The sequence below is a fragment of the Eretmochelys imbricata genome, chromosome 9 (genome assembly GCF_965152235.1).
Source record: "Eretmochelys imbricata isolate rEreImb1 chromosome 9, rEreImb1.hap1, whole genome shotgun sequence".
Lineage (NCBI taxonomy): Eukaryota > Metazoa > Chordata > Testudines > Cheloniidae > Eretmochelys > Eretmochelys imbricata.
The window spans coordinates 54241536-54254745 of NC_135580.1; the positions used below are offsets into that span (position 1 = coordinate 54241536).

A 13210-nucleotide genomic window follows, 5' to 3' on the forward strand; every position below is an offset into this window, starting at 1 on the left:
CACACATGGAACTGGAGCGGTCCATGTTCTACTCAGAGAATGGCCCACCTTCCCACACCAGAGAGAGAGGAAAGAAAAGAAGTGCACAAGGAGGAAAGGTAAACCAGAGCTGAACAGCTGAAGTGACACCTTGTCCCAGAGTACCACCTGGCCATGTGGGGCTCTAGCTCATCAGTACTGCTGGGCTTCCTTCAATAGGGCCGGATCCCCAGAGATGCTGAACCAATGGGAACTGCAGATGCTGAGCACCTCAGAGGATCAGGTCCATAAATAACATGAGGCACATCAGAATCCTTTTACAATCACTTTGTATGTCAATAGCTCCTTTAAACAGAAGATGTCAAAGCATTTTCCAGCTGAATTCCCCCTGGAAGGTATGCAAGTATTAGTATCCCCTTTGTACAAAAAGGTAAATTGAGGTACAAGTGGGTAAGTAACTTTTCCAAAGTGTCATAGACTCAGTGGCAAAGGCAGGAATAGAACCCAGGAGTCCTGACTCTCTGTTCCCTCTTCCAGAGATGGAAGGGAAAGGCACAGACTGGTCCCTCCTCTTATGGACCCTGATCCAGCAAATCAATTAAGAATGGGAGTAGTCCCATTGACCTCAATAAGACTGGTCACAAGCTTAAGTGATTTGCTGGATCAGCGCCATGCCTCCTTAGGATTGAACCAATCCCCTCAGATCACGGTGCTTATTCTGCCCACTTTTATAATAAAAAGCAAGTGCTCTGGGCCCCATTTCTTTCCCCTTTCCCTCTTTCATTCCCAGGCCAGTGGTTTGAATAGAGGCATGCATCTTGCATCATGACCTGCATCAAAGATGCCAAACAACCTTTCACCATCTCAGTGGCTAGTCCCGTTCACAGCAGCTTCTCAGTGCACAGGCTCTGGCTTGTGCAGAGCATGACTGCCTACCTCCTCATCGGGCAGCCACTGTGACCACACCTGCCATCTGCCCTCATCTCTCTACTTGGTCCCAACACCAGGACATGGTCCTATCGCATCTTCAAAACCATTAGTGGGCATGGCCCTGCTACATCAGTGACTGCATCTCCATTCACCATCTTTTGGTACAATCCAATTTACAAAATCAAGGACAAAGTACATGAGAGCTAGAAATAAAGTGCTCAGTCCTCAGTTGTGGGTGATCTCCTCTAGGCACAGTCGAGGTGGGAGGGCAGGGAACAAAGGTGGCTCTAAGCCATCTTTATGGGTCCCCACCACTAGGGCCAAATAGGTTCTTTCTATCCCCCAGAACCATGTAGAGCAGTCTCAGGCCTGTTCTAAATTGTGCCAGCTGCAGCAGCTTCTTTGGTGTTGACCTGGCAGATATTGGACTGAGGCCACGCTAAGAGCCAATTGTTTTGGAATGTCAGTAAATCTCAGACCAACACTCCACCAGAGAAATCTGAGCAGCATTACAGAAATAAAGTCTGAAGAAAGAGAAAATGTGCTGGGGTGGTAAGAGATTTCTCAACCACAAAACCCAGAGCACCATCAGTTTTCATAGTTCATGGGCGCTTCTTCCAATAGGTTCAGTTTTGACTTTAAAAGTACCTATTTCAATCTCTCTGGCAAACAAGACTTAAGGTCAGAAGCACCCTTATAGATTCTTCTTATTCTGCAGACTTGCACGAGATCTAGTCACCAGTCTACCTACCTACCTGTCTCATCCATCTAATAGTTTTATTAGAGTGCCCATCTAAGTACTTCCTAGGCAAGTTAGATTTGCAAGGAAAATTCTGGTGGAAGGGAATTATCTTCTTCAGCCCCTTCCCTACTCTCTTTCCCACCCCAAAGTCACTCCTTACTGGTTACAGAGGGAAAGATTTATGGAAGAGAAGAGTCTTGCAATAAGCATGAATGTGATGAGGCCCTGGATTAGTCTAATCTCAGGAAGTTCATTTCACAGACAAATCTCTTGACCAAGAATGCTTTAGGCCAGATCCTGGTTCCCACTATGGTCCCTGTATGGCTCCAGCACAGCTAAGTGGCTTCAGAACCAACTTAGTGAGCTGAGAACATCCTAATGTAGGGGACAAGTACCATGCCACTCTTCACACCGCTCCCTGACCAGGATATGTGGCCTGTGGGGAATGCGTAGGTGCTTAGATACTATGGTGATGAGCACTTAATAGCCAGTGTGAGTTACAATAACGCCCAGATAAACATGATCATTTTCACCCTCTGTACCTCAAAACCTTGGAATCCCCATATTCACCCCTGTCATATAGTTATGATATATTTCATACAAAGATGCCATGAAAGATATCATATGAAAAGTCATGATCTGCTGAAATTTATTGTTCTGTCCAAATATGTATATCATTAGTGTGTGTGAATTTATGAGATTTTGCTGAATGGCTATTACTGAAATATCTTATAAGTTACTCTGAAACTTATAAGTTTGAGAGTCTCTAATGCTAGTTCTCCAGTGACAATGACAAAGGAAGTGACCAACATTCAAGCGGGTGTTGAACAATCGTCACCAGACATTGACGAGCAAGAGAATAGTAAACGGGATTTACCATACAATGACAGTTGCACAAGCACCACACAAAGGGGACTGTTCAACTCTATGACTCAGTTGCACAAGACCACACCAGGATTGTTCAACCCTGTGACTCAGCAAGGCCAACCAGGCATACTTGGACTAGTGTCTTCCAGGCACATGGACTGAGGATATAGAACAGGGGACAGTAGCATCATGCTTCTGCCTTTCTCCTCCCGCACCTGTGCTGGAATCAACAAGAACACTGGGAAGACAAAGATTTCAACTGAGGAGACTGGTCCCAGGCTTGAGAGAGAAGCCTGTGTGTCCAGTGTGGTGAGCAAACTGCTTGATCTAAATACTATCTAGTGTAACAAGATTTAAGATTTAGACTGTGGTCTGATCTTTTATGTCTACCAGTTATAATCATTTAAAATCTATCTCTCTGTAGTTAATAAATCTGTTTTATATTTTACCTAAAACTGTGTTTTGGTTGAAGCGCTTAGAAAATCTCAACTCAGTTTACAAATGGTGAGGGGGGCAGACTGGGTAATAAACTTACACTGGTCAGGCTTCTGACACAGGCAAGATGGTACAGCTCTGGGGTGCAAGGCTGGGAAACTGGGGGGAATTGGCTGGTGCATTTCTCTGTGTGATTCATGAGTGGCTTTGGGAGCATTCATGCAATCTAGCTGGGTGTGGGGATCCACATGCTGTTGTGCTGAGTAATAATAGCACCCAGAGGGGTTTGCTCCTTTTCACTAGCATGGTATTGTGAGAGACAACCCAAGCAGGAGAGTTAAGGGGACACAGTTCCAGGTTGCACCCCAGGGTTCCCATCCCACACCCACACTAACTCTTTGGATAAATGAGGATTTAGCCAACACTTCCTTGCACTTACAATTTTTATCTTGTGTTTTAATATAGAAGTTGCCAAATAAAAATTTACAGAAGAAAAATGTTAATAAAAATAAAGTGAATATAATTTATTCTTGTATCTTGCATTCAATATTTTACATTATTCCCAACCTGTTTTTTTTAAATGGCCTCTTCTTTAATTGGGATAGCTACTTAAACACAATTAATGACATCACAGTGGATAGCCTAGAAATGTTCAACTGTATTGTTCTACACATCTTATCAAACAAATCTAATCATCACTTGTATGTGTTTGTAAGTCAAGAACAGCTGCCAATTCCATTCAGTTGTCATGTGCTTGTTTCTATGGAGACCAAAATGTAAATATGATAGATGTGTTCTCTCACTGCTGTTATTGTTGCTGTGGATATGGGTTCCAGTTTCAAATCTCTTTGACCTTCTTTTTTTAAGGGGTGAAAATTTGCAACAATCACAGATTGAAATTTGACATATTAAGTCGTATCCAAGTGAAAAACATTTCTGGGTTTGTTTCTTTTAATAAAGCCTCACCCTCAAAAAACATTAATTAAAGTGTGCACTTCAAAGTTTAATCATTAAGGTGATGGGGACTTTTTTTTACATTATACAGCTCAAAATAAGTTGATTAAAAAATAAAGTTTAGCAAGGGGATCATCTATGCAGTTTAACCTTGATCATTAATTTACAAAGACTACCAAAGGATTTTAAATGGGGTAGATATTTAACTCTGAAAAACTGGTTGAGCAATAACCACACTGTAATAAATATAATGAGGATTTTCACTCTCACACTTAACCTGCACATTCTATTTTGCACATAATACGTATACAATATTCTCATTTACTCAACTGAGAATTAATTAGTCCTTAAGCAAACCAACCCCCCTTCTGCTAATCAGCATTCAGGTGACTATATAATGTAAAACAGTTTTTGTATAACAGAAAACCATATATCTCCTGATACTATGGTGATGAATAAATGTATAACGTCTGAGGGTGACAGTGGGGAGGGAAAAGCAACTGTACATCCTCGCACTCTGATTGGCTAAGACTGTTCAATTTCAACATAAATTCAAGTAAATTGTCATGAATGGGAATTTATGTTTCCAATTAGGAGAAAATAGATCCCTGTAGGCCTTAACTCAGAACTGCAGCTTCATTGGTTTATATTAATAGTGTATACATATGCATATTTGCTTTATATTTCACAGGACTTATAGACCCTGAACTCCTTTCCTTAGGCACCAGTGAAGCATCCTCTAGCAAACAGATTTCAGAGTAGCAGCCGTGTTAGTCTGTATTCGCAAAAAGAAAAGGAGTACTTGTGGCACCTTAGAGACTAACCAATTTATTTGAGAAGTGAGCTGTAGCTTACGAAAGCTTATGCTCAAATAAATTGGTTAGTCTCTAAGGTGCCACAAGTACCAAAACAGAGATAGATCTCTCCTGCCTCTCACTCTCTGGCATCCAATGAGTCCACTTTGCAGCTGCCTCATTGGTTTTTCTTAATATTTGCCCTTTCCTCATCATGATCCTCACCTTTCCCTTCTGAATTTCTCTCCCATTTACTCATTTTCAGTGTCTTAAACTCCACTCTCATTACTCCAATCACTAATTCTCCTGCCTTCTGACTCCATGTTGAACCCTGTGCTCCCTGAGTTAAACTCCAAGTGCCTCCATTGTGCTTCCCAGCAGAAGGCCCTACCCCTGCCCAGAGCAAAGGGAGAACATGCACCAGGAAGCGACACACTCAAAATGCAGCAATGAGAACATCAGAGAGCCAGTATCCTGGCCACTCCCTCCAAAGCACCCCTGCTCACTCTGCTCTCGGCCCCTCACAGGGATCACAGAGTTACTACTCTGCCTGCACTCTGTGAGCCAACAGCCTACTCCTTTCCCCACAGAGATCAGTATGGGCTGGACACTCTGTACTGGTTTTTCACCATTTGAAGCAGCTTGTGCTTGAAAGTAAGGAAGATGACAGCAAAGGCAACTAGCAGGGTCAGGCAGGCAGGGAGAGTAAGCACCAGGTACAGCAAAGCCATATTCACTGTCATCCACCTGCAGCTCTGGAGCACAGACTCAGGCAGTCTCACTGTATGAATAATTTTAGAGGAGTAGTTGCAGGTGACCTGCCCCTTGTCCACAACACGCACTGTCCTGAGACTGTGAAGGAAGTCCCACCACTCCAGTTTGCAGCAGTCAAATGGGTTCTGGCTGAGGTAGAGCACACTCAGACTCCTCCCAAGTTGCATCTGCATTGAGTGCTGTGGAAGAGAGGGAAGATGGTTTCTCCGGAGATCCAGGGTATGCAGTTTCAGACCACTCAAGGACTCCGGAAAGCTGGTCAGGGAGTTTCCTGAGAGGTCCAAACTTACCAAGTTCTGAAAGCCAGAGAAGTCAATGTCTTCCATGGTGGAAGAGAGGCCAGTGTTCCTGAGAGATAAAACCTGCAGCATTAGTGCAATATCTTGTAGAGGTTGCAGGCCCCTAGCCAGTGCTCTCTGATTGTTAGACAGATCTAAGTGTGTTAGTGATGTCCCACTGAAAGCATTGCTCGCCAACATTTCCAGGCCACACCCAGCCAAGTAAAGTTTCCTAAGGGATGTTACATTCCTTAAGTCTATGCAGATGGAATACTCAGACCCATCTGCATTAGCTTGCTGGGGACAGAGGTCTATGTGGTTGTGACTGAGGTCAATTGTAGTGATCTCTGTGTGGGTGAAAATGTTAGGCGGCACCCTCTGCAACCTATTGGCACTCAGATTAAATGATCTAAGGTTTGGCAGGGTGCCTTCAGAACCTAGGTCCACCTGCAGTTCTGAGAGCTGATTCTGGCTGAGATCAAGGTCCATGAGCATGCCCAGTGGTTCTCTCTCCTGGATGTGAAGGGTCTCTAAGCAATTCTGGTTGAGCTTCAGGTGGGAGAGGGAAGTCATCCTTCCCAGGAAGCCATCAGGGAGGTACCAGAACTGGTTTTGGCTCATATCCAGAAAGCTCAAGGAAGAGAGATTGCTCAGGCTGATCTCTTCCCAGAGATTGAGGGTAGTGACATTAGTGGTATTGCCCTCTATGAGAAGGAACTGCACTGTGACATCCATGAGGGATGTAGCATTGGGAAGTTTGCGATAAAAGCTCATCTCATTGTCCCTCAGCAGCAGGGAGCGCAGTTTGCTCTGTCTTGGTAGTAGCGGGAAGAACAAGAGCCGGTTGTGGGAGAGATCTAGCGTCTCCAGCTCAAAGACAGCATCACCCTCTATGGCCAGGAACCACTCGATTATGTTGTTGCTGGCATTAAGAGTCTTGAGCTGGGTCAGACCAAACTCCACGATGCAGGGAATGTAGTTGTAGGCCAGATTAAGCATCTGCAGGCCCTGCAGGCCTTCAAAGGTGCCCCCCTCGATCTCATAGATGTAGTTCTTCTCCAGGTTCAGCTCCTGCAGCTGGCTCAGGCTTTCGAAGACAGAGGAGTCCAAGCGCATTATGATGTTTCTGGCCATTGACAAGGACTCCAAGGAGGACAGGTTGCGGAGCATGGTAGCCACCATGTCCTCAGTGAGATGATTCCCAGACAGGTCCAGTTTCCTCAAGGCTGGTAAGGAGTGAAGAGCAGCTGCCGTCACAGAGTAGTTTGTAAAGAGGGTGTTGTCTGCCAAGGAAAGATTTTTGAGGTCTCTGCTGCCAAGGAAGGCCCCAGGTTCAATGAGTTCCAGTCTGTTCCCACGCAGGCTCAGTGTCTCCAGGTTTTGGTATTGCAGCAGAGAGGTATTCTTTAGGGTCCGTATAGTGTTGTGATCCAGGGAAAGCATCTCTATGTCAGCTGGGAGGTCTGCTGGGACTGTGCCTTGCCATCTCCCATTGCAATCCACAGCTCTGTGCACCTGAAACAAGAAATACAAATATATCTATATCTATATATAAACAACACTGGAAATAGTGAAACTGGGGGCAAAGGCTTAGAGTTCAGATAGGAGAGGGTGCACAACATCTGATTCTTTATTTTCTGCCATCATCCTGACCTCTCCGCCTCTTCCAGACGACAAACATCAGATGGTAGCAGCAGTAATTTTTGCCTGAATCACTGATATGGTGAGGCCTGTGGGCTGCTGGGGGAAGACGATAACTGCCCCTCAAAAGACATACAAGATCAGATTGGCCTACTCTGAAGTTACAGCCAGGGTCTGCTTTCCAGCTCACCAACTATGTTCCCTATATCCCTTTACGACTCCCTTCTGCGATGCACTGGAAAGCAGAGCCTGCCTATGGGAGTAAACCAGGGCAGAACATGACCCTGCTCCAACATTCTCCCTGCCCGCCTACCCTGTTGGAATAGCACCAGCCACTCCTGGAGGCTGAGTCGCTGACTTGCACCCTGCATGGCTCCACAGGCAGCAGCAGCATGGAGCAGAGCCCTGGTAGAGCAGACCTGCTGTTAGAACTCCCACTCAGTGGATGTGGATCAAGAGATTGCATTGCGGGGGGAGGCAGTATCCTTGAGCAGATGAAAAAGAGGATCACAGAGTACAGAGCAAATGAGGGACCAGGAAGAAAGAAAGGGGACTCCCCACCAAGGAGTGGGAAAGAGCCAATCAAGAAGAAAGAGGGATTTGGAATGATGCAGAGAAGGGGGTTCGGGGATGCAGGAAGAGGAGGAGAAATTAAGGGTGCAGAGCACCAGAGGAGAGGAAGGTTGATCTTTTGATTAAGACGCTGGACTGGGACTCAGATTCTGGGTTCAGCTCCATGTTCTGCCCCAGAGTCCCTGTGTGACCTTGGGTGAGACACAATCTCTCTATGCCTTCCTCAACCCCTCATTTGTAAAACATGAACAGCAGCATTTCCTCTCCTGTCTTCTCTACTTAGACTGTAAAATCTTTGGGGAAGGGGCTGTCTCTTACTTTGTGTATGCACAGGATTAGCACAATGATGTCCTGGTCTCATCTGGGACCTCTAGGCACTAATGTAGTACAAACAAAAAGAGGAGAAAACAGGACAAGAAGAGGAAAGAACCAAAAAGAAACTGGAGAAAATCCACCCTGTTCTAATCAGTCCTCTTATCAGACAGAAGCTGGCTGCCTGAAGCAGAACCAGTTCTGTCAGCAGGAAGCAGCACAGAAGGACTGAAATCACCTAGACTGGCCTAAAGGAGGAAGGCTAAGAAATGGCAAAAGTAATGCAGGGGAAGCGTTGTATTTGGTTTGTTATCACATGCCAGGCCAGATCCTCTGAAGGACTCAGTACCCACAATAAGGACCAGATTTTCAAGCTCAGTTCTATTCACCTAAGTAAGCGGTCAGATTTTCTGCAGAGCTCTGCACATTGGTCAGTATGTTGGGTGCAGCTGAGCTCTTTTACAGATCTGGCCTCAGCTGTGGATGTTGAGCACTTGAAAATCTATCCCTTAGCGTGTAAGCTCCTGGGGCATCTTCCTCTGCTTGCCGTATAGCCTCAAGCATACTTCACTGATCAGCAAATAAGCATCATTTCCAGACAGGGAGCTGCAGCTGCTCAGCACCTCTGAAAATCAGGCCCAAGATACCAGAAGTTACCCAAAAATTGAGGCACCTAGAAATCAGTGGCCACTTTTCAGAGTATACACAGTATTTCCAAACTCCCGCCGCCCCTCCTATTTGTGAATCACAATCTCTAGCCTATGCAGCTTCTTCATTTGGCATCACTCACCTCATTTCTATATTTTTATTAGTTTCAAAGAAAAGGGAATAAATGCTGTTCCTATGGCAATATTTACATTACAATGCCCTATTCCACTTTATCAATCAACTCCACGAGACGCCCTGCTTCATTCACTGTGCACCAAATAAGCTTCTTGCCTCATATTCAAAAATGGCAAACCAGGTTTTGCTCACATTTAAGAAAACCCAACAACTTTGGGCTGAGATAAAGTCTGGAAAACTGCAGCCTGATGGTGAAAGTCATAGGCTAGAATGAAAACAATGGAACAGAGCCTACACTGAGCAGTCACTGCCAGTGCTTCTAGAGTACATACTCAGAATATACACCTGCTTTTCCGAAGGCAGAGTGCAGTGAGACGTGAACAATTAACAAGTTCACGGGTTTGCATAAGAGGACTCACTAGTTTGCAGGTCCTGTGATACGTTGCCAGGGCCATTCCAGTCTTGTTTCCCCATCCTGCTACTATAAAGACTAAACTCAGGAAGAGACTGAGAAACACTGACTCCATCTCAACAGCAACAGTCCTGCAAAGAGAGAAACCAAAGATAAGACACATTTGAAAGATCTGCTCTGCTTTTTTCCCTTCATTCATGATTATTTTTTGGCACACCAAAGGATTTCCCAGGAACATAAGACGAGACAGTCTCTGCCTCCCAAACTTTCTTATACGGAACAGGGATTTTAGATCCTTTGTCAGCACAAGATCAGACTTGGGCTCTAAACATTTTCTCGGCAGCACTTTCCTCACACTGTGGTGTTGGATCCACTGCCCCCACCAGGCCTAGCTATACCGTGTGGGACTGATGCCCCACTGGAGCACCCTTTGCATCATGCCATAGGGATGACACTGGAGATGTGGGCGGATCACATTGGGCATCATGACAGGTTTCAGTTTAGCAGCCGTGTTAGTCTGTATTCACAAAAAGAAAAGGAGTACTTTTGGCACCTTAGAGACTAACAAACCTTACGAAAGCTTATGCTCAAATAAATTGGTTAGTCTCTAAGGTGCCACAAGTACTCCTTTTCTTATTGGGCATCAGTGGCTCTCAGTTGACTTAACAGTTCCTAGAGGGCTATTACAAAACAGCATAACATGCCTCTGGGCGGCAAACTCTGCCCCAGGCTCCAGCTAGGGAGTGAAGCCACTTTTGTCCCCCCTTCCCCAGTGTGCCCAGTGCAGTTCCAGTGGAGTTTGAGTCCTATACAGGAAAATCTGCACTGGAGGCATCTTCTGGTCCCAACTTTATTAATTACTCTGAGGTTTATTGCAACAAGATGGTCTCTGTTGCACAGTTCAACCCCTGGTGTAAGAACAGGGCAGGTTAATTTTGTGGTTCAGTAGTCCAATATCTAAGCCACTCAGGAGGCTCTCTAATGCTAATAGAGAAGTAACCTCACACCCATTTACACTGAGAGACAGTGTGGCCCAGTGGCTAGGGCAATCTACTGGGACTCAGGGCCTGTGACCTGGGCAAGACATTTTACCTCTCTGTGACTCTATTTCCTTTCCCACCCTTTGTCTATCACACCTATTAACGTGATAATCAACAGTATTTAGGCACCTAACTCCCACTGAAATCAACTGAAGTAAGGAGCCTAAATGCCTTTGAGGATCTGAGGCTGAACTCTTTGGATCAGGGACAGTTTCTCACTGTGTGTCTGTGCAGCATCAAGCACAATGGGACCCTGATCTCAGCTGGAGCAGCTGGCATTGGGGTAATACACAGAACACAAATTCATACAGAGTTTGAATAGAGGAGTAGACAAAGTGTGTAGAAATATGCTACATTTTGATGCTAGGATGTGAAAATCCTTTTTAAAGGAACATTAGCATCTAATTGAATAGCTATTTGCCCACATTGATTAACTGACATGTTTCATAAAGAAGTTTCCCTCTATATTATAAGTTTCAAAATCCCAGGCATCAAATGTTCTCTTTACTTGTCTTACTAGCAAAGAAGGGGCTTGATTTTTAGCCATGCTGAGGACGCACAACTCCAACAGAAACCAAGCCCTGAACTCCCCTGAAGATCCAGTCCTTAATTAAGGTTCCAGTGATGGAGATCAATGGAACTTGCTGCTTTTCACTCAAGTGAAATCAGATAATAATGGCAATTCATGGCATCAGAGTTTATAACATTTGCATGCAGGAGAATGATAAACCTAAGGCAAACATGCCGGGAGACCTTGATTGTTCTACTCACAATTCGCACTCTATGAGCAGTGTTTTCAAACCTGTGAACTAAAGAAATGGAAGAGTCTTTCTGGCAGCTGAAGTGGCTAGATCAGAGGTGGGCAAACTATGGCCTGCGGGCCACATCCGGCCTGCGGGACTGTCCTGCCTGGTCCTTGAACTCCTGGCCTGGGAGGCTAGTCCCCGGCCCCTCCCCTGCTGTCCCCCCTCCCCTGCAGCTTTAGCTCGCTGTGCTGCCCGCACTCTGGCCCTCCGCTCCTGCCAGGCAGTGCAGTGGCAGGGCTGCTCCGGCTGGGCGGTGGGGCTGCGAGCTCCTGCTGCTCTGAGCAGCATGGCAAGAGAGCGGTTGGATAGGCATGGGAGTCCGGGGGGGGCCTGATAGGGGTCGGGGCAGTCAGGGGACAGGGAGCAGGGGGGGTTGGATAGGGGGTGGGGTCCCGGGGGGCAGTTAGGGGCAGAGGGTCCCAGGAGGGGGCAGTCAAGGGACGAGCAGGGGGGGTTGCACGGGTCAGGGGTTCTGAGGGGGCAGTCAGGGGGCGGGAAGTGGGAGAGGGCAGATAGGGGTGGGGGCCAGGCTGTTTGGGGAGGCACAGCCTTTCCTACCTGGCCCTCCACACAGTTTTGCAACCTCGACGTAGCCCTCAGGCCAAAAAGTTTGCCCACGCCTGGGCTAGATCTAAAGTCTTGGACACACCTGGGGCAATTTTCAGATTTTTTTATTTTTGTTTTTACCACCAGCCAAACCACCACTAAATCACAGATTCAAAGAGATCGCTTACTGCGTCTCCCTGGGGGTTCCCCCCTCTTTTTTCTATATTTCCTCTGGGACAGATCCTCAGCTGGTGTAGCTCAGTATAGCTCCACTGAAGCCATTTGCAGCAATTGAGGATCTGGCCCTCCATGCCTTGAGCAGTGCCGAGATACCACCGGAACAGATGCAGTACTGAAACTTAAAACAGATCAACCTTGGTGTATCTTTATTTCAGCCTTTTCCAGCGTCCTTGTTTTCTTCACACTGATTTTTCTATCATATTTCACCTTTATTAAATGTTTCAATGCATGTTAACATCAAACTCTTTCCCTTTTCAGGAGGTTCTCTCTTTTCTGACCCAGCCTCTCTCCCACAGCTGACTTGTTTGTTCTCTCCGAAGCTCTGTCTGCCCATCATTAACTGTCTTCCCTCCAGTGACAGCCCCCCTCCCTCCATCTTTCTCCCAGCTTGCCCTGTTGGGATGCGGACCAAAGTGTGGCTTGTGCAGCATCCTCCAAACACAGGTGGTGAGCGTTCCAAAGGGAGACCATGAGAGACAGCGAACTTGAGGGCATTGCCTTCCCGACAGTGGCACAGCCCTGATCACCACAGAGCAGGGAGGGGAGGACACTGCTCTAGAGAAGGAGTTTTCTGCATGCATGAAGCACATCGAGGCATTCAATGCTTGGTAACGCTCCACACTCCCAGTGCTCAGATGTACACACACAGAGTAAACCATGGCTGTCATAATGATCGACATCCACCTGGGAGTTTCTCTCCGTTGCCCTCCTCTGCGCCCATCCCTGAACTTTATCTTGGACAGGGTGAAGTGCAGAGCCCAGTTTTGGGGGTTACTCACCGCTCGGGGCAGCATGCACAGATCGCGGGCACTCATGCTGCACACAGCCGCCCTCCTGCTCTCTCTCAGCTGCTTCACAAAAGGCAATGTTAGCTGCAGCCTTTTTTTTTTTTCTTCCTCTCACTTAGCATCAGGTTAATTTAGATCTTGCGGAAGGAACTAACGGAAACTGCAGTCACATGGATTGCAGAGTTAGCTGCAAGCCACTCTGCTTCGTGATATCAGCACTTACTCAAGGGTCATGCACATGCAAGTCAATTAAAAACAAGAAGGAACCAGGAGCAAGGGGGAGGGGAGGGGAGGAGAGGGAAGGGGAAGAACTAGC

The 13210-nt window shown here is 46.4% G+C and overlaps 1 protein-coding gene across 1 annotated transcript; it reads right to left on the reverse strand.

Annotated features, from left to right (window-relative positions):
* Positions 1-3521: 3521 nt before the first annotated feature.
* On the reverse strand, positions 3522-12985 carry NRROS (negative regulator of reactive oxygen species). The gene is made up of 3 exons (XM_077826187.1): positions 12886-12985; positions 9482-9605; positions 3522-7268 (listed from the first exon to the last, which is right to left on the reverse strand). The coding sequence occupies exons 2-3, from the start codon at positions 9587-9589 to the stop codon at positions 5295-5297; spliced, it is 2082 nt and encodes a 693-aa protein (XP_077682313.1). The 5' UTR covers positions 9590-9605; positions 12886-12985; the 3' UTR covers positions 3522-5294.
* Between the last annotated feature and the right edge of the window lie 225 nt (positions 12986-13210).